The 24,930-nt window shown below is 44.3% G+C and overlaps 2 protein-coding genes and 1 pseudogene across 7 annotated transcripts in view; 1 reads left to right on the top strand and 2 right to left on the bottom strand.

Moving 5' to 3' along the window:
- Positions 1-9,092, top strand: part of Ccdc175 (coiled-coil domain containing 175) — an 83,738-nt gene extending 74,646 nt beyond the window's left edge. The window contains exons 17-21 of one of the 2 annotated variants that reach the window (NM_028687.1): positions 1,206-1,308; positions 3,687-3,730; positions 4,397-4,580; positions 8,328-8,456; positions 8,964-9,092. In NM_028687.1, the coding sequence (NP_082963.1) occupies positions 1,206-1,308; positions 3,687-3,730; positions 4,397-4,580; positions 8,328-8,456; positions 8,964-8,977 (474 nt within the window). In that variant the 3' untranslated portion in view covers positions 8,978-9,092. Of the gene's footprint in view, positions 1-1,205; positions 1,309-3,686; positions 3,731-4,396; positions 4,581-8,327; positions 8,525-8,963 lie in introns of those variants that run through there. The other variant, XM_017315215.2, reaches the window with a different exon arrangement.
- On the bottom strand, positions 8,857-24,836 carry Jkamp (JNK1/MAPK8-associated membrane protein). Of its 5 annotated transcripts, none has more exons than XM_030246494.1 (7): positions 24,711-24,795; positions 20,978-21,051; positions 20,274-20,428; positions 16,241-16,447; positions 15,517-15,698; positions 10,261-10,337; positions 8,857-9,774 (listed from the first exon to the last, which is right to left on the bottom strand). In XM_030246494.1, exons 1-7 carry the CDS (start codon positions 24,715-24,717, stop codon positions 9,556-9,558), a joined length of 921 nt encoding a protein of 306 aa, XP_030102354.1. In that variant the 5' UTR covers positions 24,718-24,795; the 3' UTR covers positions 8,857-9,555. The 5 variants fall into 5 exon arrangements, with proteins under 5 accessions (XP_030102354.1, NP_077167.1, NP_001191996.1 ...); NM_024205.2 differs by lacking the exon at positions 24,711-24,795 and adding an exon at positions 24,201-24,545 and having other exon boundaries at positions 20,978-21,069; NM_001205067.1 differs by lacking the exon at positions 24,711-24,795 and adding an exon at positions 24,201-24,545.
- Positions 12,280-13,952, bottom strand: Gm19135 (predicted gene, 19135; annotated as a pseudogene).
- Positions 24,837-24,930: the final 94 nt, after the last annotated feature.

Below are 24,930 nucleotides of genomic sequence, written 5' to 3'. Positions count from 1 at the left end.
CAGCCATCCTGGTGGATGTGTGCACTGGTGCCCCACAGAGCTGCATCCTTTTACAATGATAGAAATACTTAGTCATGCGCCATTGGGCACTCAGATAGCCTCATTTATAGCCTCATTTGTAAAGTTTGTGTTCGAGCTTTCTTTGTCTGGTTAAAAAATTAAGTTGTCTGTACCATAAATACCACAGCAAATGTTTCTTCATTTAACACCTAAAGTTACAACCTCAATTAATGAACATTAATTTTAGAGGCTATATCTCAAAAGAGTAAGGCTTCCCTGTTGATACTTAAGATTTTAATTTTTAGAATTATGTGTTCAATAATTAAATCCATGCTGACTTTAATGATCAGAACTGTTGACTCCAACTGTTTTTATTAAAACATAATTTCTATATTTCATAATCTGTAGCTAGACAGTATAGTATTCCCTTGTTTGAAAGACATGAGCTAGAGTCTGCCACTCATTGGATGCACGGTCCTTAGTGTCTCACAGAGTGAATGTTGCTTCTTTGTAAACTGAGAGTTTAAAGGAAATGTATTTTTAAATGACTCCCCCCCAACAACCGTAAAAACCTCAAAGTTTGGGTCTGCCTGATAGGAGAGGTAGCCTGGTCACTGACTTATCCAATGTCATTAAGGAAACCCTTTCACCTCTCTGTGTGATTTATTTCTGTCTGTTAAATGTCAAGGGTTAGCCCACCAACCTCACATGCTTTGTAAGAGGTGATATTTTTTCAGAAGGGTGCGTGTACTCTGAAGAGCTTTGGCAGCCTCCGTAACCCTGGACCACGCAACACATCATGCTGCCAGCCTTTGACACAAACGTGGGAGAAACTTTATCCACCTATCAAAGTGTCCCATTAGTGTCTTCTCATAGAGAGACAACATCTGCCCTTTACTAAAAGGATGGGATTTTCTATTGCTGCACTTTTGCACAAGGAGCCCTTGTGGATAGGAAGCTTTCAGGCAGGAGGTCTTTTAACCTCTTACTGCGTCAAGTCATATTCAAAACACCGTGTTTATTTATTTGGCTGCTGAAATAGTAAGAAAGCAGAACCCTCTGTCTCCTCCCTTGAATGGACATAGTCACAGTAGGACAGTCAGAGTCATCGCGAACCGTCATTATACATTGAGGATGACTGCGTAGACATTTCTCTAACTCTGCAGAGAGCAGGTTCTGAGCAGTTGCATCCCTTTCCTTTCCAGTACCTTGCCTACCTGAAGAAAGAAATCAATGAATACGCGTCAAAGCAAGTAGTGACTGTACAGCACTCAGGTGACCTCTCTTGGCAACTGATAGTTCAGCACTGTAAGTAATGTGTCACTATTCCCATACGATTCCTTGATCAAACAATTTTATTAATTTGCATGGAGTCAAATGCATCTATCTTAAGGTCGGTGAATTTTGAGGACTATACGTACTCTGGCGGCCACTGCCACCGCAGCAAAGTGTAGAACATCGTCATTGTGGCACCTAGCCATGGTTTAAGTCAAAACAGGCTCCTGTTTTAAGTCTGTGGTCTTACTAGGAGGGTTGTAGAACCTTTGGGAGGTGAGACCCCGGATGATGAAAGTAGGGCTGTAAAGGTTATAACCATCCCTTATTACATCCGTATTCTCGGCTTTTTGAGCTACCAAGATACGTGGGGATCTCTACCACGCATTCCCATCACCACAGTCAGCTGCTCCATTGCGTCACAGCAAACCAGGAGCCGCTGAAGCTGTAGGCCCACATTGCCCCCTTCCTTAAGTTCCTCTTATCAGGTATTTACTGCCACCTGCCCCTTTCCAGTCCATCTTACATCCCTCCTCCAGTCTCTGGAAGCCACCCAGATGGCTTCTACCACTAATAATTAAACAAGAGGAAATGACACAGTATGTGAACGTCTCCTCCTGGCTTTTCTGACCCTCCAAAATGGATTTTTATGATTCCTTCATGAAGCCTGGTGTGGGTGCTCACACCTATAATCCCAGTACTTAGAAGGCTGAAACAGAGGGGTTGGTGTGAGTTTATCAGGCTGGACTACAAAGTAAGTTCCATGTCAGCCTGAACTAGAGGCTGACCTGTGAGCCTGAACCTGTCTCAAAACATCATCAAATACACACACACACACACACACACACACACACACACACACACACACACACACACACAGACACGCCTCTGTGCTTTCTTGAGCCACAGACTGTCTCCCCTCTGGCGCAGTGCAGTGGTATGGGCTACACACACATCATCTGTTCAGCAGCCGAAGGTCATTTGCCTTGTTCTTCATGTATCACAGGTGAAGGGACTGGGGACACTCATTCAGAAGTGTTTTTAAAACTGGTCTCTTAGGCAATACTTAGAATGGCAGGGCTGGCCTGCAAGGCTAGTGACTGGGTGCCTTTTAAGAAACTGCTACTTTGCGGTTTGCTGTTCAAATTCCTCATCCAACTAGTGATGTGGAAAAGATCCCGCTGCCTGAGACCCTCACCAACACTTGAAAAACTGAGGGCAGTAAAAGCATTAGCACATAGCCATTTGCATCAGTGTAAGATGGAATGGTATTGTGGTTTTCGTCTGCCTTTCCCTGCAGTGACCATCAGTTCATGTGGTTCTCGACTGTCTGAAAATCATCCTTTTTGAACCATCTTGAACCAATGAAGTATTTTGGTATAATAATTATCTCAGTGTGGGGCTGGATAGATGGTTCAGTAGGTAAGAGCCCTTGCCGCTCTTTCAGAGGACTGGAGTTCAGTTTCTAGCACCCATGTCAGGGAGTTTAAAGCTGCTTTTGCTTATACATACATACATACATACATACATACATACATACTCATACATTCAAATTATAGAGATAGATATATAGGTATAAATATAGATATAGACATAGATGTAGATAGATGTAAATATCCCCCAATAAATATCACAAAGTTAGCAGCTTAGGGCAAAGAGTTTTCTTGGCTCATGTATTGGTGATGTGATCGGAGCTCGGATACAGCCTGCCTATTCCGTGGAACGTTCTGCGTCTGAAAGCTTGGACCCTCCAAACTCCCACCTGTTCCTATGTCTGGAGTTGATGTGGCTCTCAGATGTGGCTCAGGGAAAGCGTTGGCCAGAACACAGCCTCATGGGCTGCACACAGAACGGCTGGGCTCCAAGGGAAACATCCCAGGAGAACAGTGGAAGCTCACGGTATTGACATGCCCTAGCCTTGAAGTCAGAGTATCACCCCCACGTGACTGTCAGATTAACGTAACTGTTCTAGAACAAGGAGGGGCTGCTGTCGGCACCAGGATGCAAGAGGCCTGAGAAAGCAGGTGCCGTGTTCACTCAAGTTTCTTACTCATTGTCTCATGTTTCTAGTGCTCTTATCATTGAGCTAAGGTCTTCATGTATTCTGGAATTTAGTTCTCTTTCTATCTGAGGTTTGACTTAGGGTCTTTATAGTAACGTTTTGCCATAAGGTCAAAATGAAGTAGAAATTTTCTTCTCTGTCTCTCTGTCTCTGTTTCTCTCTGACTCTGTCTCTGTCTCTCTCTGTGTCTCTGTGTCTGTGTGTGTGTGTGTGTGTGTGTGTGTGTGTGTGTGTGTGTGTGTGTGTGTGTGTGATTCTGGAAGTAGAAACTCTTAGAAAAATAATTTAAAACTTTTAATTATTAAAATACTAATATTGTTTTATTAACTATTGCATTTGCATATTTCAGCACACTATTCAGATCTGCTGTCAGGATTTCAGATCATAATTAAGGTGAGGGCTCTTTCTGCATTGTTTTGCATATCATGTCTCAAAAAGAATTCATCTACTATTTAAAAGTGTGTGTGTGTGTGTGAGTATGTGTGTGTGTGTGTGTGTGTGTGTGAGTGTGTGTGTGTGTGTGTGTGTGTGTGGTGTTCACCTGTGCGTGTAACTGGTATGTATTCGTGTACATATGGACAGAATTGTTAAAATGCAGAAGGATGGTAGGGTGGTGGTCCCGTCATAGCCGTTGTGCCAAACTTAACCATGAGATCTTAATCCTTTCAGAAACTATCTTCTTGCAGTATCTCTCAGTGTGATGGGTGGGCAGTCCCCTCTCCACCCTTCTTCCCTGCTTCTTCATCTTCCCTCTCTTTCCTTTCCTCCTTTGTCTTTGCAAGCTCACATAGAACACATCTGGTTTTCAGACTGTGCTGTGAACTCTAGGCTCACTCTATTTTACCAGCTGTTCTGCCTCTCCATCCCTCCTCCCTGTAGGTAGGAGAGGAGTCAGGTAGCTGGCTCTGAATCCTGCCTCTTCTTAGTCTCTAAAAGTTACTTTGTGTAACTAATGACAACTTTTCATACATAGCATCACCTCTGGAAACAATCCACTCAGAATGATATTCATTTCGTTGTAATTTGTATCCGCACACCCCCAAATGCTGTCCCTTTAAGGAACTGGTGGGCACCGGAGAAGACACTATGCAAGAAATTAAGTCTCTGGTGGCGAAGCTGCAGTACAGGGATGAGAAAATTGAGTCCATCAGCACCTGGCTCGTGGGGGGATTCGAAAGGCTGCGTCGTCTTATGGAAGAGGACTCACCGGCCAGCCTTAGTAAAGAGGATCTCCAGAAGCTCGGTAAGATAGCACTTCAGCCGCCTTCTAGTAGCTAGTGACATCAAAATAAGGGGGTCCTCGGGAACCGGTCATCAGAGGAAGGAAAAGGGCAGTGCTCTGTGGTGCTGGGCCTCCCACCAAACACCCTTCTCACTTTGGGTCGAGTTTGTCCGAACAGCTCATCACTTCTTCCTTTCACTTGAGAAGATTTTCAAGAGAACTAAATTTTGCTCATGATTACAAAAAAGAAACTAGCGACTTTGTTTTTGAGATAGGAATCTTACTGTGGAGTCTAGTGTGGTGGGAACTCAGAATCTTCCTGCCCAGACTCCCTGAGTGCTGGGTATATAGGCCACCACACCCGATTCACAGACATTCTCTGTTGAAAAACAAAAACATGTAGTGCACATACATACATACATGCAGGCAAACACTCACACACATAAAGTAAAACCAAAATAAACCATTTAAACTAAACAAAGACAAAGTGAGCTATTCTATTTAGAGCCAATAAAATGTTACCATCAACAAGCACTTACTAACCTCCTGTCCTGAATCAAGCTCTAAGATACCACAGGGAATGAGACACTCCCTGCTCAAATGGGATTCACAGTCCAGTCCAGAGTTTGGCGGCTCCTCCCCTGACCAGGGCCAGATAGTGGTTTTGGCGCTGCCATCACTAAAGTCTCTGTAGCAGGAGTCAGGAGTTGGGGCCTCTGAGGAGCCGGAAGCTGAGCTGAGCTCTGGAGGCAGACCCCCGGCTTGCCATAGCTCTCTGCCCTTCTCAGCTCCCGGGGCACGCGACAGAATGTGGGTGGACTCAGAAGCCAGGCCCGGATTGTCCTCCTGCTGTTCACGCCTTTCTCACTTTTCCTGATTGTAGAGTTAGAAAGACAACAAACGGCGGTTATAAAATATCAAACCCATATTGACTGTTCATTGGGTGTCTGGAATCTCCCCCTGTCCCAGAGAAGCGAGTACCACTTGACCCTTGAATTATTATTATTATTCCACCACCTTACAGCCAAGGAGTCTCTGACTTGTGAATTGCTTGCAATTCTCTAGAAGCCCTGGACTGCTTCCAGTTCTGCAGCTCTCTGCTGCTCTCTGTTGGACATAGTATATCAGTACAATCTTTCAGTTCCTGCCCTTTCACACCCATTACGCTAGCTTCATTACTGTACTGCGAATCCCTGGGCAAGAGAAGAGATGGTTAGACCTAATGGGCCTCTTCTCCTGGAGATAAAGGAGCAGAAAGCACACAGAGCTGTCAGAGACAGGTGCAGATGGGAGCTGCCCAAGAGCCCCAAGTACAACTGGAAAGAGGAATGAGGTTATCAGAATGCTAGATTGCCAGAACTCACCTGAAAACTGTCAATTAACTTTGTACCTTTTCTGTCTTGTAAGCAGAAATGCACGTATACGTAAACCAAACAGTAGCAGTACTGATTACTTTTAAATTATTAAAAGTGTTTTGGGTCAAAGGGATGGCTCAGTGGGTAAAGGTCCTTAGCCATGGAGCCTGACAGACACCTGTGCCCAATACCTGAGACCTATATACACCCTACAAGTTGTCCTCTGAGCTCTGTATGCACTGTGACACATGTGCTATACTCACTGCCCCCCCATGCATGTACGTGGACACACATACTCACATACACACACACTCACACTCTCATACACACACACATACTCACACACACGCACATACACACACACACAAGGCGATGACAACTTTTAAAAGAACTTTGTTTCATAATTTCTTCCTTAATTTCAAGTCAGAGTGAAAATGAATTTAAATATACTTTCTTATATTTATTTGTATTTTTAAATCACCATTCACAGTAACAGGTTCCTGTGTGCCGTTTCCACACATAACTAGTTCTGGCTGAACCTCAATACTCAGGTGCTCCTCTCTCCCCGTCTCCGTGACCCGCCCCCCCCCCCCATGCCTTGTCCACTGCTCACCCTGTCCGTATGGGGTGCAATCATTTCCTCCTTCACATCCCATGTGGTTTTTCTCCCAGTTCCCTCCTGTGCGGCCTCTCTCTCCGCCTTCTACGGGCCCCTTTCTAGTTTCCTGCCACCTCTCCATCCCCTCTCCCACATGGAATGCACATTTAGAAAAGCTGAAAGCTTGGGATCTGCACAGAAGAGGTCTCGTCACACTTGATTTCCCAAGCCAGTGGCCCCACCTACTATTTCCACTTTCACTCATTTTCCTACAAATCTTATCACTTCCTTTTTCTCTTTATGGCAGAATAAGGTTCAACTGTATCCATGTCCCACAATCCATCATCTATCCACAGATAAAGGTTGAGGCTGAGTCCCTCCCTTGCTCTTGGGACTAGAGCAGCGATACGTGCAGATGTGTGCCCATCTCTGTGCTAGGACATGGAACGGGATAGCTGAGTCATATGGCAGTTCTGTTTTTAAACACACAGATTATCCATTTGCATTTAAGAACTATCTGTTCAGTTAAAATTCCAACTCCCTTGAGCATTCAGTTACATGCAGGTGTTTTGTATTGATCAAATAACACATTCCTTGCAGAAAGACCTTTGTAGATCATAACATGCTTTGAGAAACCAATTCTTAGCATGGTCAAAGTGGCCTTTTCATTTTATGATGGAAAAGTGACTCAATACTATTACGCCCATTTTTTTGATCATTTAATTCTGAAAAAATAACTACTTTCAATTTTATAGTTACAGTAAAATTAACATTACAGAGAGTAAAGTGAAATCATTTGTTGAATAATTCAAAGGGTATCGTGAAAACCCCACTGTGCGAGCCCTGCCCCAGGAGGCTGAGGCAGTCTGGATCCAGAGGCTCAAGGTCACCCAGGGTAGGTCATAACAGCCGTAACAAGACTGTCTTGGGAAAGCCACGCCTAACCAAACCAAACCAAACCCAAAATGCCCCTTGGGAAAACTAAGCTCTAGATAAGGGAGACTTGTAGGCCGGTGGTTCTCAACCTTCCACATCTAGGTTAGAAGGAAAAAAAAAAAAAAGAATCCACCTTGAGGCTGCATGCTAGACCAGCTTATCATGAGTATCGGGGTGAGCTCAGGCACATTTTGTTTTTGTTTTTTTTTAATTTCTACATGGCTCCAGTGAGCAGCAAAGTCCTTTAAATTCATAGTTTTGGATAAATTAAACTCATCTAGAAGTCCACATTAAGAGAGTATTTTTGCCTTTCAAATTATTCAGGTCTGAATAGCAAAGTACTCTAGCCTTAAGTTGCAATGTGTCATGAAGACCTCAAACATGATGGACGCTGAACTAGGATGAGAGCTGTTTTACAAATTTTATTATTTATTATTTATTTATTTATTTATTTATTTATGGCCCCAGATGTCCTGAAGCGTGTTCTGTAGACCAAGGCTGGCATTTGATTTTCCAAGCCTGTAGCCCCACCTGCCTCTGCCTCCTGTTTTGCATATTTTTAATAAACACATTTTATCAAACGTTACTAACATGAATAATTAGCGTGGCTATATTAATAACTTTGTTCCCATGAAGTAATTGAGTATCCCTAACAATCTCTGCCTCTGCAGAATTGTAACCTTTTTATCTTATGACTTCTCTTATACAGACTTTTTTTTGCTAGGAGAGGACATAGGAAGGTAACTGTCAAAACAGTTTCAAATGCAGTAGGCTCAGAGGTGGCACATCAGACATGTCACCTCTCACATGTGGATTCTTGGAGCAACTCAGCATTTTAATATTCAGTAATAACCACAAAACCCAATTTTTTTCTTATAGGAAAGAAGCAAAAGAATCAAGAAATACTTCGTTTTTCCCCATCCTCTCATGCTAGGAGACTCACATTAAGCAGGATCTGCAAAATGTTAAAGAAACAATCAAGAAGCCGGAAGAAGAAGCACAGGCCACGTGAGTGCTCTTAAGTTTGTTTTGTAGCATCAGTAGAAGTCTTCAGAGTTGCCATGAGCAGACTCGGGGACTAACTTTTCAAATCACAAATGGATACACATGGCCAGATTTTTGGGCTAAGGGTCTTTGTTTCCATGGCTAGAACATGAGTCTCTCAAAGCCTTCAGATACGAACATGGCCACTTACCCATCCAAAACCAGCCACGGGGACCTTCTATGTATGTCATATTTCACTCTATCTCAGAGACTTCCAGTTATAAGATCCTGACTCAGAAATGTCATGACTGGAAAAAAGTCTCAGGATCAATACAGTGTGGCCTATATATCTTGTTTTAAGAAATTGAATATGAGAGAATGGGAGTGAGCATATTTATTCAGTAGACAGAAGAAATATGAGTCGTAATGCTTAACATTTTTAATTACTTCCATAATCACTGTAGCAAAAAAGAATTATCAGAACATGGAGTTATTTTACAATTAAATTCTTTATTGTTTTCTTCTTTACAGGAACAATAATCTGAACATGTCTTCAACCAAACTGTCTCTAAACAGAAAGTTCGTTATATAAATTATGCTTTATTTTTGAAATATTACTAAACACTGTATTGGTGAAAATAAATAGCCATTGACAAAGACATCCTTTGTTTCTGTTTTTGCCATCACACTCCACAAGCACATCTGCCTTTGTAATTCCTCGAAGGTAATGTATAGACAACAGAAGGCATAATGATGCCACAGCAATTGAGTTCAGAATACACTTGTTAAAGGTTCTTCACAAAAAGCAGGGAGACACCATCAGCACAGGTGTACAAAAACATGGCCGTGCTCCAAAGAGCAATTACCCCTGCCTGTTTGGGCTTCCGGTGTGATAGCTAAGATAGGCAGAGCACAGTAACAGGAGGCCCTGTAGTCTCCAAGTGTAACCACAAGGTCCAATAAATCCAAAGATAAAGCACAAGCATTATAATATCTGGACAATCTTCTTCCCATGTATGAAAGAATGCTATTAATACATTTTAATTCTTCTTTACTTTTTTTTAATGAAGAATACTTTTCGGGATTTTTTTTTTTTTTTTTTTTTTTTTTTGGCATTTTATATTCAATGTCCATTGGCCCCTTCTGAGAGTATCCGTGATGGTTCGGTAAATTTTGCAGTAAACAAGTAAAACAGAGCTGGTGTAGGTACCAAAGCCAAAAGCGGTAGGTCGTGTTCCAGCCTGTCCACTCTGGAGATGGAGACTATGCCATAGGCGTGCAGTAGCCAGTGGCTGAAGAGAACGATAAGTCTTTTCTTCCTGACCAGGAGATCATAGCAGTTCTATGGGATCATTGGAAAGGAAAAGAGAAACAGATTAGCAAACCCAGCTAAACCACTGCTCCTTATACACTCATGGCTGGGACTCTGAAAGCTTGAGCTAAAACGGACTTGAGAGCCCCAGGTCTAGCCATCACACCGTCCACAGGGCCACACAGGCCCTCGGCAGCCATACTTGGCCTAGAGCCCTTCTCTGCATTCTCATCCATGTCACCATTTACTTGGGGAACATAAGCTTCCTGAGATAGACATGAACTAAAGAGGAAGTGTAGAGAGCATGCTCTCTCCATCCAGGCCCACTGCAGTTCCAGAACCCTCACTCCCTGACTCTGAGGTCTCCGGTATCTCCAAGAATCACTGAACCAGTTAGTGTACCTTACCATATCATATGTATTATTCCATTCAATTGTCAGCTCTTAGTTAAAAACAAAAACAAAACAAACAAAAAACCCTAAAACCATAACAAAGGAAAACCAATTAATTTCCTACCTCTATTTCAGAAGCAGACATGTATACAGCCAGGGTAACCAGAGATAACACTAATATAATGTACGGGAAGGCGTAATCTGGAAAAGAGACAGACATTAGAAAGTAATCTTGAGGCAGAACACAGCTCTTCCGGAGCCTTTCTCAGCCAGCTGGGGCATGACAGCCAGTTCTCTGCGGATTACAAATACTTGTGGCCTTGTAGGCCACACAGTCTCTTCTCCACTCCCCGCTCGCAGGTGTGATGTGCAATCAGCACAGATCTCATGCCAGTGAGCAGCTCTGCCGCTGGTCTCATAAACTCTCAGAAGCAGTGAGATATGAATTTCATATCATTTTTACACAGTAACAAGTTTGTTTAGTTTTTTTTTTTTTTTGAATTTTCTTCTCAATCTCTTAAAAATGTTAAACTTTGGCCACCTGTCAATAGCTAAGAGAGTTGAGGCAGCTGATGGATTCACGGAAAAGAATTAACCTCTCTCCCACGTGGCCAGGCTGCTACAAGCAGCTACGTACCAAACAAGTGGACTGAGGGACACCCAGTTCTTTGTGCTTTATGGTCCAGAAAAGGGATCTTGGTTGAGAAGACCAGAAGACCAAAAGAGCAATAACTCAGCTTTCACGGTCTTTAGAAAAGTTCATTTATCATCTAACGTCTTAGTTAATACTCCTTTGTCACACTGCAGCACTGGCTCAAGAATAAGTCTAAGCCGGAAGCTTGTGGCTGACCCCCTCACGACCATCCCCAGTCCTTCTCTCCCCCAGGCTATTAATCCCCAGCACCTTAAACTACCAGACGTTGCCCAGTGAATTTTGCTCACCCTGCTGTTCTCCTTTAAAAAAACAAATGACTTATCCTTTCCCAAAATCCTACTTTGCTGTGAGGCCTCTGTGACTAACACAATAGCCCGCAAACAATAAGAACCACTTGATGAAAACATCCAGGGAAGGAGTTACAGAGACAAAATTTGGAGCTGTGACGAAAGGATGGACCATGTAGTGATTGCCATATGCAGGGATCCATCCCATAATCCGCTTCCAAATGCTGACACCATTGCATACACTAGCAAGATTTTGCTGAAAGGACCCAGATATAGCTGTCTCTTGTGAGACTATGCTGGGGTCTAGCAAACACAGAAGTGGATGATCACAGTCAGCTATTGGATGGATCACACGGCCCCCAATGAAGGAGCTAGAGAAATTACCCAAGGAGCTAAAGGGAACTGCAACCCTATAGGTGGAACAACAATATGAACTAACCAGTACCCCGGGAGCTCTTGTCTTTAGCTGCATATGTATCAAAAGATGGCCTAGTCGGCCATCACTGGAAAGAGAGGCCCATTGGACTTGCAAACTTTATATGCCCCAGTACAGGGGAACCCCAGGGCCAAAAAGGGGGAGTGGGTGGGTAGGGGGTTGGGGGGGTGGGTATGGGGGACTTTTGGGATAGCATTGAAAATGTAAACGAGGAAAATACCTAATAAAAAAAAAAGAAGAACCACTTGATGCTCCTTCCAAATATGAGTGGAGGCTTGTTAGCAAAAGGTGTGGAAATGAGGGAGTTATTTCTGCTACCTAAAGAAACACTTGCAATAGCTGTGATTTGGGAAGCAATGCTATCTGACCACCTTCTTCCGAGTTAACATTCCAAACCTCCCCGATTCCATAGCTCTCCCCTTTCTTCTAGCTCCAAGAGCTCCAAAAAGTTAGGCCAGAAGGATTAGACGCTTACTTATAACTCTACGTTTGAATGTATGTATTTTAATTGCAGGACAAAATGAAACAAAAGCGGTACACAACAGCCAACCCGGCTCTCAGGTGAAAGTGATTTTCTGGCCTTCAACACACAGAGACTGAAGAGAACACCAGACAATAGCAGAGGAAGCCACGTAGGCCAGGGCCACCTGAGGCTTCTGAGGAGCCATGAGGAAACTCTAGCGGGCCAGGCTTCCCAGGGGACCCTAATCTGCTTCCGTTGCGATCCATCCCCACATGGAAGCCCATCATCCTCAGGTTCCAGGTATCATCAGCAACAGCAGCACTGGGCTCCTTTGGCCTCACCTCACTTCAGCATGGGAGGGGTTTGGCTGGACACGGTCTGGGGAGTCCTCATGCCAGAAGCCAGAAGCAAGCAGAGAAACTTCTAACAGCAGTGCCCTGGATCCCTGATATCCTTGTGAGCCTTAGTCTTGTACCAGAGGGTCTGCACAATGGGATGATTGGGACTAATTGCCAGAAGCCCTTTGACTGTCAAAAGTGCCGGGCCTTCATGGCCTGAAGACGCTCATTAATACAGCAGATGAAGACACAAGCCCAGCAGAGACTACCTCCTCCTCGACCTTCTTATCCAAGGCAGCTTCCATGAGGGTGCAGACGTTCTCAAGCTCCACCTTGTTCTCCTCTGGTAGCTCCGCATGCTTTGGCCATGAAGACCAGGCTCTTCCCATCAAACTCCTTGAGCTTCTGCATCCAGTACTTGCCAACAAGGCTGTCACATAAACATCCATCTTTGTTCTCAATATGTGCCCAGCTGCCCTCTGCTCTCACCAGAGTACAGAGTTTCCGTCATGCGAGACACGTGCTGACAGAGAAGCCAACTCCAGACAGCCAGCTCAGCAGCTCAGAAAGGTGTCGCTGCTTAGTGGAATCTCCAGGGATTCCAAGCCTTAGATTCTTAGGAGAAAGCCTGGCAGAATCACTTATGGTTCTCAGAGAAGAGCTCATGGCACTTCCATACAATGCTTTTGTGGAAACGTTTTTGCTGTTGGAGCATCTTGGAAGATTCTCAGAGGCAGCCCTCAGTCAGCAGTGCCACAGATGTAACTGCATTGTTTGGGCGTCAGCTCACCGCAGCTGTCCATGTTGAACACGGTGAACAGAGTTCAGGGTTACTGCACTTCGGATTCTCAAAGAAGTCAGAAGAAGCTTGCCAAGGGGCCAAGGGTGCCACCCTGAGCTCCATCCTAACTGCAGACAAGCGCTTGCCTGCCAAGCCTTCCCCTCACATACTGGAGAGGCTCTCACAGAAGCAGCCATATTCCTCCTGAGGGATGTGATCGGAATCTGCTCCAAAAGGGCTTGGTCCTGTTCGGCTTCTCCTGATTAACGTACTCATCCTGAAATTCCCTCCTTTCTTCTCTTATTCTTAGTGTCATCACCCTCCGCTGACCTTCAGTCTGAGGCTTCTCTTCACTTCCTTCTCTTCCTCTATTTTGTCTCTACCACCCCATCACTCACATGATCTCCTATTCCTTCTCCAGACGGAGGGAAGCAGGGTAACTGTTAACTGTGTTTCTCGCTGCTGCCTTGACCCACCTCTAACTATTCCATTTGGTCTTCTTTGAGGCAGGTCACTTTCGTACTCCAACCATGGGTTCACCCTGGTCTACACAGCCAGTGAAGGCTCCACCAGCACAGAACTCGCAGGCAGGCTGCTCCATCAGCATTGTGCTTTGTGGCCTCAAACACGTCTTTGCCATGAGAAAGGAAGAACAAAATCCAACACCAAATGGCCCAATCATGAACACATCTGCAACAGCCTGAGAGCTTCCTTCAGTATTTCAGTCAGACTTAGCAATGGTTCCCAAATTATCAATAAGCTCAACCTCAGTCACAGCAATGCCTGAGTCCACCGGATTCGGAGAGTGTTCCTGTGGGTTGGGAATGTCAGCTTTCAGCTCTTTACTGATGTCTAGCTAAAGCAGGGTAGGCTGAGCTCGTCTGTGACTCACATGCAGGCACCTAGACATTGAGGGTGTGACTCAAAAGTGACTGGGTGACAGTACGTAACTCCAGCCTAGACAGTCCCTCCAAACACCTACTATAAATTACTATCTATGACCTCTTGAAGATTCTGAATACTTAAAACAAATTCACTTTTCCAATCTACTTATTTCCACTTGTTTACCCATCTATCAGTTATTTAAAGGTTACTTTATCATATTTTCAGTTTATACCAAACCTTCATTCAATTTGTTCCTTGCTTTAATAATGCCTGCCTTTGAAATGGCCCCACATCCCTAGCATCAGGCTGTGAGGCAGGCAGGCAGGCTCCGCCCATTGCTGGTGTCTCCAAGCAGATCCCCAGCTTGTCTCCTCTGACGATCCACTGTTATTTAATCCATCAAGTTATCGTTCCAAAATGCAAATCTGTTCATGTCACCCTTCTACATAAGTCCTAGTCGGGTCCCTGTGGTTTGAATGGGAATGCTCCCGTTGGCTCAAGTGTTTGAATACTCCAGTTGGTGGTGCTATCTGGGATGTTGAGGAGGTGTGGCCTTGTCAGTGGTGTGTCACTGGGGTCTGACTTTGAGAATTTAAAGAGTAAGGCCATTTCTACTTCATCTCTGCTTCCTGCTTGCAGTCTGACATGTGAGCTCTCAGCTATTTTCGCTGCCATATCTATCCCCTGCTGCCACAATTCCCAGCCTCAATGGACTTGCCTTGGTCATGGTATTTTATCACAGCAATAAAAACTAATAAAGTCCTAATACCAAAGCAAGCAAATAAGCAAAGCGGGCTGAAGCTAACAGGGAAGGCTAGGAGCTGGATGGAGCCTAGGTGTTCTCAGACACCTTGCAACTAAATGAAGCGTGATCTGTGAGCTGGAACATGAGTGACAGGAGCCAGGAGCCTCCAATCTCCTCTTAAACCAAATTACAATACTGAGCTGTACAGTGCCCGTCCCTGCTTGGTCCTGGACCAAGAGATTTGTCCTCTGCTTCTTGGAAGACTTCTTAGGAAAGACACCATGCAACCTTTTTGGAAAATGGAAATATATTCAAAAGTCCCCTCCTATGTTTCCCCGGCTATTTGGAAATCTCTGCTTTTGCTCCTAATGCTATGATTTAGCTATAACAATGATACTCCTATTCTTCTAACACAATTTAACCCAAAGTTGCTAAACAAATTATCTTAAAAGACATCTTCTTTAACGATTTTAAGAATAAAGGATTTTTGCAAGGAACCTTAGAAATCTAAGACAATAGCAAACAATACTTATTGACAACATAATTTTTCATCCATTATATATAAAGCTTTTTAAATTTTTATGCTCAGAATTTTTTAATCTTCCAGTTTAGTTACAAACTTCAGTTTCAATTTGTTGAGAAATTCTATTCCATTCTGTTTTTAATAACATTATGTTTCAGCAGAAATCTATACTAAAGCCTACCTTTCAAAGATCAAAGGATGACTTTAAAGAAAGAGTTATAAAGTTTAGCTGGGAGGAAAACAGTGACTTTTCGTCATGAAACTTACATAAGAGGCCCCCACCGACCGCCTGCAGCACGGTCAGGATGGGGAAGAAGTAAAGAGCTGCGTAAATACTTTTGAAGCGGTCAGACTTGCCGAGTCCGCATGCGATCTTCTTCACCAGGAGAGGCCGCAGAAGCATCATTAACACCAAGCAGAACGCGTAATAAACGAACACGATGGTGTACCTGTAAAACAAGGAATTTGTGATGTCGATATGTGCAGAACCTTCATCCCTGACGGTCTTAAATCAAAGACCTTAAAAGGGGATTCAAACTGTTTCGCCCACCCACTAAGATACTTAGCCTGGTGAAGGAGAACAAGCAAACACACACACTGTCTTGTTGGTTGGTTGTTGTCTGTTTATGAGGTTTGGTGTATTTGAAAATATGTCTCCTAGCAGCCTTCAGATGAAGATGTAGAACTCTCATGCCTGCCTGGATGCTGCCATGCTCCTACCTTGATGAATCTGGACTGAACCTCTGAACCTGTAAGCCAGCTCCATTTAAATGTTGTCCTTATAATAAAAGTGGCCTTGGTCATGGTGTCTGTTCACAGTAGTAAAACCTTAATTAAGACATGATGTTTCCTCTTATTATACTCTGTATGTATCCAGAGAAGAAAATAATTTCTACTACCTCACCTGTAAGTTCACAATGATCAATCTTGAAATCAGTGAAATCTACAACCATTTCTTTCTCAGCGGTCTTGGGTCTAAGTAAATACTCACAGTGGGTAGACGGCTTCGTGAGTGCAGTGCACCGTGGTGACGTAATCTGGACTTGGGTTGTAGAGCATCGTGTACCAATCAGAAAGCATCAGAACGCGGCAGGAACGGATGTAAAGGACGCCCACGGGATCACTCACGAGTAAGGTGATGATAGCTGCCATGGTGCATTCAAAGAGCGCGGTGATGTGCTGGAAAAGAGCACTGGAGCTGCAGGGACAGGACCGTGTCAGTCTTCAGTCGGGTGTGTGGGCCGAGACAGGGTTTCTCTGTGTAGCCCTGGCTGTCCTGGAACCCACTCTGTAGCCCAGGCTGGCCTCGAACTCAGAGATCCACCTGCCTCTGCCTCCCAAGTACTGGGGTTAAAGCAGGTGTGTGTTTAGGGCCCTATCCTGAAACTACACTCTTCAGAGTGCACAGAAGCTAATCACATCAGCACCTCAGACAACCCTGTTGCTATAGTCTGAAGGTCTGCCATTCTAAAAGATTAGTCTGTTCATGCAGGGAGTCAGGGCTGTCTTTGTCCCTTCTGCCATGTGAGGGCACAAGAGAGAGAGAGAGAGAGAAAGAGAGAGAGAGAGAGAGAGAGCACGAGCATGTGCACCGTATCTATATCCTGATGAGCCATTTCGCAGTTTCCACAGATGCAAGCAGAATATTTCCAGACTAACAGGGTGTCATGGCTCATGGCTGTAATCTCAGCACTGGGGAGGCTTGGGCAAAAGGATTACCACAAAACTGTGACCAGCCTGGGCTACACAGCGAGATACACGTAGGCCTAGACTACAGCGTGAGATCCTGTCTCAAAACATTAACTAATTAATTAATCGACAGCCTAATTATTACTTACCTAGCTAATTAGCTAGTCAATTATATAATTAAGTACCTGGTTACTTAATTCACTAGTTAATTAATTTAATTAAAAACCTATGTGTGTTATGTATACTCATGATGCCTGGGGCCTGTGGTAGTCAGGAGAGGGTGTCAGATCTACTGCAAATGGAGCTATGGATGAGGGGGTTGGTGCCCAGGGACTGGAGCTCCAGAAAAAGTTGTAAGCCACCATGTGGATATTAGGTACCAAACCTCCATCTTTTGCAAGAGTAACTAGTGTCCTTAACCACTGAGCCATCCCTCCAACCCCTCAGTCACTTTTTGAAAGAGTAGAATCCTTGGGATTGCTTCCCTCGAGTATTTTCCGGATTCCAGTTACAGCCTTAGGGTCACTCCTACTGAGCAGCTGAAGTACCTCTGAGATAAGAACACTGCGTGCACAGTGTGAATAAGCACACGCTGTATGATCTGAGCAACACAGGCTCATTATAATTCATACTTCTAGAGTAAAAGCCAAACCTACCTCATAACGACAGGAATCTCTTCATCACATTTCAATCCATCTAGAGTCAACCATGTGATCTTTGAAAATAAAAGTGGATTCCAAAACTCCACTTATAAAACTGTGGTCATATACTGCATGGTGTGTCAGTCTATGAAGTCCACATACATGACAGTGGCCCCATGGGTCTGTGTTCTCCATGTACCTTGTGGCTGTTGTGTAACTGATGCCTGCACAGCAGCAGGAGCATTTAATGATACATTCCTCAGATCTGTGTCACTTCAACTGACCTTAAGATCTCTTCTGCATCTCAAGAAAAACCCTCCTTCCCACCGTTCTCTTATACCCCCGCATGGCCACACTAAACTGCTTCCAGTTCCTCTGCACCTCCACATATATGGACAGGCTCTACCCTCTACCTCAAGACGTGTTTCATCTATGTGGACAACCCTGCGCTCTTTACCGTCAGCTCTGGAACTATGCCCCGTCGGAGCGCAGTCCAAAGAGTGACACATGGTGAATGATGCCTTAGGGAACTGTGAGCAAGGCTCCAGGGATAAAAGCCGAGGGCCTCTCACCTCAGGTGCATTTTGTTCCCTGGGTTGTTCCTGGATGTGACTTCATGCATCCCGTGACCAACATCTACATTTAATGTATAAGACATGTTTACTCTTGTCAGATGTCAGAACATGGCTGTAGATCCCGATCTGGTCAGTGTGCCCTGGATCTGGATACAGCCTTCTGCCTTGTTTTCGTGCTTTCTCAGCTATAATCAGTATATGTGCTTAAGCTGCCTGTGCTGAGCAAGGTCTGGAAAGGGCTGCTGTGTTAATATTTAGTATGTGCTTACTGAGGTTTATTTACATGTTTTTCTGACCTCAAACGCTCTTCCTTGGGTCATTGCTTCCTTTGTTACATTCGTGTATAAAAGTACACTGAAGCTGAAGTCAGGCTGCAGGTGGCCCCACTCTTCCAGCTCCTCAGGTCCCAGACAGTTGACAATGTCCCAGCTTTATGAATGGCCTATGAGACTCCTCAGCCCCGAGCCTCTGGACTCAGCCTTCCTCCTCTGTCAGTCTCCCATCAGTGTTCATTTTTCAGTCACACCACGTTCATTTCTGCCTCTCTAACGTCAGGCAGCAAAAAGGGTTTGGAGAAAGTAAAACCTCCAAAGCAGGAAAATCTCATGCAAGTGAGGAATTAACACTACTAAGGCTCAAGCCGGGCGTGGTGACGCACGCCTTTAATCCCAGCACTCGGGAGGCAGAGGCAGTCGGATTTTCTGAGTTCGAGGCCAGTCTGATCTACAGAGTGAGTTCCAGGACAGCCAGGGCTACACAGAGAAACCCTGTCTTGTAAAACAAAACAAAAAACAAACAAAAAAAAAAAAACCGAAAAAACAAACAAAAAAAACCTACTCAGGCTCAGACAGCTAAGGAAGACTGCCTCCCCACTCCCTTAGAGGACCAGGTACATGTTTGTCAAGAGCCTCCGCATTCTGGCCTCCGTCCACCTTCAGTATTATCTTTCCTTCATTTACAACCTACCCTTGACCACTGCAGCTCGCATGACCCTCCACATCACCAGTCAGTCTTTCTTCTACCAAAACACTTAGCTTTTCTCCTTAAGTCTTTTGGATCCCATTAAGGCATGCTTTTTCTCTTGATTCTCTCTGATTCCTAAGTGTTTTGTTGACAAGAGAATTTCACTACATCTCTAAGATAGGTTTATATTATCATCAGATACCAGTCTGTCTTCTCTAATCTTCCAAACATAAAATACACTGTACCAGAATTTTCCCCCAATTAATTTAAATATTAATACAAGAAGCCTGTGACTGGGCAGTGGAAAAGGAAGGCGGGCAGAGATTTTTAGAGAGAGGAAAGAGAGAAGGAAGGAAGATGGAGAAAGAGAAAGACGATCCAGATTCCTTGTGGCTTTAAATAGCCACAGGTAGCTATGAATATCTTATAAGGGACGGATAATTACAGGACAATCTGTCTTATCTAGGTGGGCAATTTATATCAATATTAATTGGCTCTGAGTTCACTGTGTGGGCGTTTTGTGGGGTGAGAGTTACTGACATAAATCTGACATATGAATCCCAAGCCTCTAGAGCTTTGATTTTACCGGGTTACTGGGATTTGGGACCACTGACCACAGCAGGTGGATGGCTGGGAATGTGAGCAGAATCCGCAGCAAGAGCCATGATTGGTCTCTGCATGAGGCTAGCCTTGGAGGCGGCAGGGCCGCTGGGCCGGCGATAGCTTGGGATGGTGACATTTTTTAATACTTCCGGCAACATACACTGCTCAATAAATGCGCCAACAGTGCATTAGTCAGCTTTCATAATCATACTAGATCGTTAGCATTAAAAAGTTATAAAGTATTTGTTCTAAAACAGTAATAGCCTGTGACTATACCCAACTTTTGCAGAAACTCCGTATTATCATTGAGAAATAATGTTCTTTCAAGAGCCCTGAGAGAAACATTAAGGAGAACATCACTAACACGCACTAAGATCTGCCCTACTACTGTTTTCTTATTACAGGGAAGAAACAGAAAGAAAAAGAAAAAGAGAAAGTTGTCCCCTTCGAAACAGGCTGAGGGTGGCAGTCAGCAGAAGACTGTGACTTGACATGACAATAAGTAGTCCTTCCCCCAGCACTAGTCTACGCAGATACGATCACACATGCTCACCTCTTTTTCCCCGAGTACCATTCAATGAAGAACCAATGCAGAACAAGAGGAAGCATAGCCATAAAGCCCAGATAGAGCCAGTCGTAAAGTTCTGGGGACTCTGTGCAAGGCTGACAGTACTTCTGTGCATTGGTCCTCTGTCCTCTTGGGCATACCTACAACAGGTATAAATACTGTTTTAGGATCATTCTATAAGGGATTCCACTGTATTTTAAACATCTTAGTATGTATGTGTAGCTTTTGAAAATTAACAAAGAAAACCAAGCCTATAAGCAGAATAAGAAGAAATCTCAAAGAGAAGCCACTTCAAGAAATCCACATGACCTGTGCTATCTATAAAATGCTAATGAAGAGTCTTTTCATTTAGTTGCTAAAATAGCTAGCTAATATTCAGTGAAAAACCTTGTTAGTAACATCATACAAAGACTACTGCAGAAGTATTCTGGAGTTGGCATGTTAATTCACTATGCAAAACACTTTGCTAAATTATTAGACAGTACTTAGACATTATAAAGTATCTTTTAATATCTGTGACTGTCAAGAAAGGTTTAATATAGTTATCACCATGCCAATATAAACAAGGTTTTTATTAATACCATATTCTTATACATTCATGAATATATTTAACAAAAAAAAAATCTACATGTACAACGTTTCCAGAACAAACAAATCTTACAATGAAATAATATCAACATAGGACTTACCCCACATTCTCCATAGATTTCACTTGAGCCATTTTTAAATAATAGGGTCTTCCCACAGTAGAGTCCAAGGCATGCTGGTTGAATATCGACAGCTTTTTAAAAACAAATGCCAGTATAGTAACATCTTTTGTGATTATAAACAAGAGTAGCCTGAGAATAGCTGAAGTAACTGACAACAACTATCTCAACCTCACTTTAAAATTACATAACAGACAAGTCTCGACACACTGTCACACTGTGACAGCACAGAAAGTTATACTTGCATCTTGCTGCTCTTCTGGAGTCTCCTATTCTAACCAGCACAGCAGGTTCTAGCCCCAGACACCTAACCCTGAATCTTCCCAATGGCTCTAGGAAGCCAGTCCCTATGATTGGAGTTTAGAGTTTCATTGGTTATAAGGTCATAAGAACTATTATTATTATTATTATTATTATTATTATTATTATTATTATTATTATTGAAATCCCTGATAGGGGCCAGAGAGGTAGCTCTGGTAAAAGCGCTTGATGAGCACGCCTGACTAACTCAGGAGTCTTGACTTCTAGAGCCCATGGTAAAGAGGACTCCAGAGAGCTGTCTCCTGACCTCCATGTGTGGGCTGTAGCAGGCACACCCCCAGCCCCATGCCTATCATACACCATACACAAGCACACAACTTAAAATTTTAATTAAAAGAAATCACGGGGGCTGGAAAGATGGCTCAGCGGTTAAGAGCACAGACTGCTCTTCCGAAGGTCCTGAGTTCAAATCCCAGCAACCACATGGTGGGTCACAACCATCCTTAATGAGATCTGATGCCCTCTTCTGGTGTGTCTGAAGACAGAGACAGTGTACTCACATACATAAAATAAATAAATAAAACTTAAAAAAAAAAGAAAGAAAAGAAAAGAAAAATCTCGGATAGAAAGCCACTTGTAGTGAGAATTCAAAATACTATGCTTTCATTTTAGTCTCAGGCATGGGGATGGGATATGAGGCTGCTTCACAGCAGCTGACTGTGATTCGCCTCGGGCTCTAGCAGAAGGTTCCTGCAGTTGTGTGACGTTTAGAATTCTGGAAACTCTTCAGAGAGTAATGGTAGGGCTCTGAGAGGCAGGGTAGGGGTGGTTGGTCGTTGAGGAGGTTTGGGTGCAGTCAGTGGCTATGTTCAAAGAAGAAACAAGAAGAAATTCAAGGAGCTCTATTCCCCTCCCCCATCCTTCCTTCTCTCCTATCTGGTGACAGGGGATGAAACTGGGAGAAAGGAGGACCAGAGAGTGTATGTCGGGGGAAAAAGAATCTGCAAAGCAGCAAAGGCCAGCTACAAGCAAAGAAGAAGCAAGAAAAAAATTAGATTCAGAGATCTTTATTATCTAAACACCCCCCCCCCCCCACCTGTGCATCTTTCTCTCCTATCTATTGATAAGGAGTGGTAAAACTACAAAGACCAGCTACAGTCACTATTCTTCATTTGGCCAAATAGAGACACTGGGCACACAGACTCATTTTTTATTCATAACAGAAATGCTGAATTGTCCACATTCTGAAAAGAGAACTTCAGAGCAGAAGGTAGGTCTTTAAAACAAATCAATTCACCTCCATATCAAAGCATTAGCCCAGTTTTTATGATTTTTGACAAGGGTAGATCCCATCAGTGCTGGCACTGAGCTTCTGAGCAATTACTTGAGAACAATCAATTTCTTGCAATCAATTTCTTAAAGGGATGAGGGGAATTAAAAACAGCTCTTTTAAGACAAAAACCCGAGGATCTCCAAATTATCTAAGACTTCATCGAAGAGAAATTACTCCTCTGTATCAGTGACACCTGATCCTCTACACCAATTATGGAAAGTGCTGCTCAAAGCCACAAAGGTACTCAGAGGACGATGGCAGTGAGGCTGGCTTCTGTAAGAATCTGCCATTTGCTATGAAATGAATCCAAAACAATGCTGGCCTACGTGTGAATTTACACGTGTTATTATTGCTGAACAATAATTTCCTCAAACTTTTCATGTGGAGACTCTGGTTACAAGGCCCTTTCTCCTTTCAAATTCCTGGAGAACAGTTTTGTTTTTTGTTTTTGTTTTTTTTGTTGTTGTTGTTGTTGTTTTTTGGGGGGACTTATGTTGCCGAGGGAAAACAGAAAAAAGTCTGAAATGTCTCATGTTTGATATTTTCACTTTACCAAGTATCTGACATCTTTTTTTTAAAAAAATTCTTCTTTATTTTATAATCTTAAAAACAAACTTTTATTATTATAGTATTGTGTTTTCATGTGTATTTGTGTTTTGCCTGCATTTATGTCTGTGCACCATGTACCAGCCAAGTTCCCGCAGAGGCCAAAAGAGGAGAAAGTCAGAAAGGGATATAGGAGCCACTGAACTGCAGTTACTAAGGGTCCTGAGCCGCTGTGGAGGTTCTGGGGATCAAACCCCACGAAAAGCAGCAAGTGCTCTTAATCACTGAGCCATCTCTCCAGCCAATCCTTAACACCTTTTTTAAACACAACTGAACTGTAATGAGAAGGAAGTCCCTTCTCCATGGGCTTTGCGTCTAAAAGATCTCAAAACCAAGGCCAACAAACCAAAGCTCATTTACCTAACGAGAAGAATCTGTACAACCTTTCATAGCCATTGGTGAGCTATAGCTAAAATGTTGTCCTTGTTTTTTTCTGCAGCAGTCTAAGACCCTTTGTGAAGGGCTTAATGTATTTACATTTGATGTCCAGTGTAATAGTGCACGCCTTTCAACCCAGCACTATGGAGGCGGAGGCAGGTGGAACTCTGCGTTCGAGGTTAGCCTGGTCTACAGAGCAAGTTCCAGGTCGACTAAGGCTACAAGGACAAACCCTGTCTTGAAAAACAACTATTACATTTGAGGTTGAAAAAGCAAGTCTCGTGGCAATTAGGTTCTGCTTCCTTGTCCTGTTCTAACTCTGCTTCTAATTCTGAAGTCAACCACCAGGAATGCTTTCCTGGACAAGAACAAAGGGACTGAAGGAAGGGACACAGGAAGAGCACAACAAAGACTCAGCCTTTAATTCTGCACAAGCGCTCTTCTCCAGCCATTCTGGAGCAGACCATCCCAACCCCGGGAGAAGTCAGTGCCTGGGCTCAGCGCAGCCAAGGGCCAGGCTGCTCGCTGCAGCAGAGCTGTCGGCCCGATGGCGAGCCCAAGACAATGCGAGGAAAAGCAATAGGAAAAAAGGACAGAGACACGCCCGCAGCCTAATCGACCACTTACCCATTGGCCACACTAGGTTCCCCTGAGAAGCCGGGGATCAGCGGGTCCGAACGCAGCGCCCGAACATCCGGGCCACAGCGCTCTCAGCCGCTCCGCCTCCCGCTAGCCTGGCAAGCACGCTGGAACCCCGCCCCTGCTACATTCGGCTCCGAGTCCCGCCCCACCACCGCTTCCCCCGCTAGGGGTGTCGGGGGTGCACGCGGCGGACTTCCAGGCCTAGGATTCCCAGAAACCTAGTTTCCTAATCTAGGCTTGGAAGCCTCTCTCTCTCTCTCTCTCTCTCTCTCTCTCTCTCTCTCTCTCTCTCTCGCTTCCGGGTTTGAGCTCAGAGGCTCCACCTTTTCCGGGTCCAGACTCAGGTCTCGTCCCCGCCCTGCCTCCAACTTGAACTGGTCTCCACCGCCTCCAGTGTCTCTTTGAAGGGGCCCTGAGGTCCCGCCCCCGTTTCCTAGACGAAGCTCGTAGCTCCGCCCACCCCGTGCATTCAAGTCGCCGAGGCCTCGCTCCTACCCTGCATTGAGGTCTCCGAGGACCGCCCCCATCGTGCGGGCTAGTTTTCTAGGCACCGCCTCCGCAGAGTAGTCTCTGGAGCCCCGCCCCTATTTTATTGGCTCCTTTTCTAGGCCCTGCCCCTGCCGCGTGTCTAGTCTCCGAGGCCCCGCCCCCGCCGAGCAGTCCAGCCTCCGAGCCCCGCCCCGCTGCTGGAGCAAGTTCCGAAGCCCCGCCCCCT

Source organism: Mus musculus, chromosome 12, assembly GCF_000001635.26.
Source record: "Mus musculus strain C57BL/6J chromosome 12, GRCm38.p6 C57BL/6J".
Taxonomy (NCBI): Eukaryota; Metazoa; Chordata; class Mammalia; order Rodentia; family Muridae; genus Mus; species Mus musculus.
Note: the sequence above shows the minus strand (reverse complement) of the source record. Positions and strands in the feature narration are given on the sequence as shown.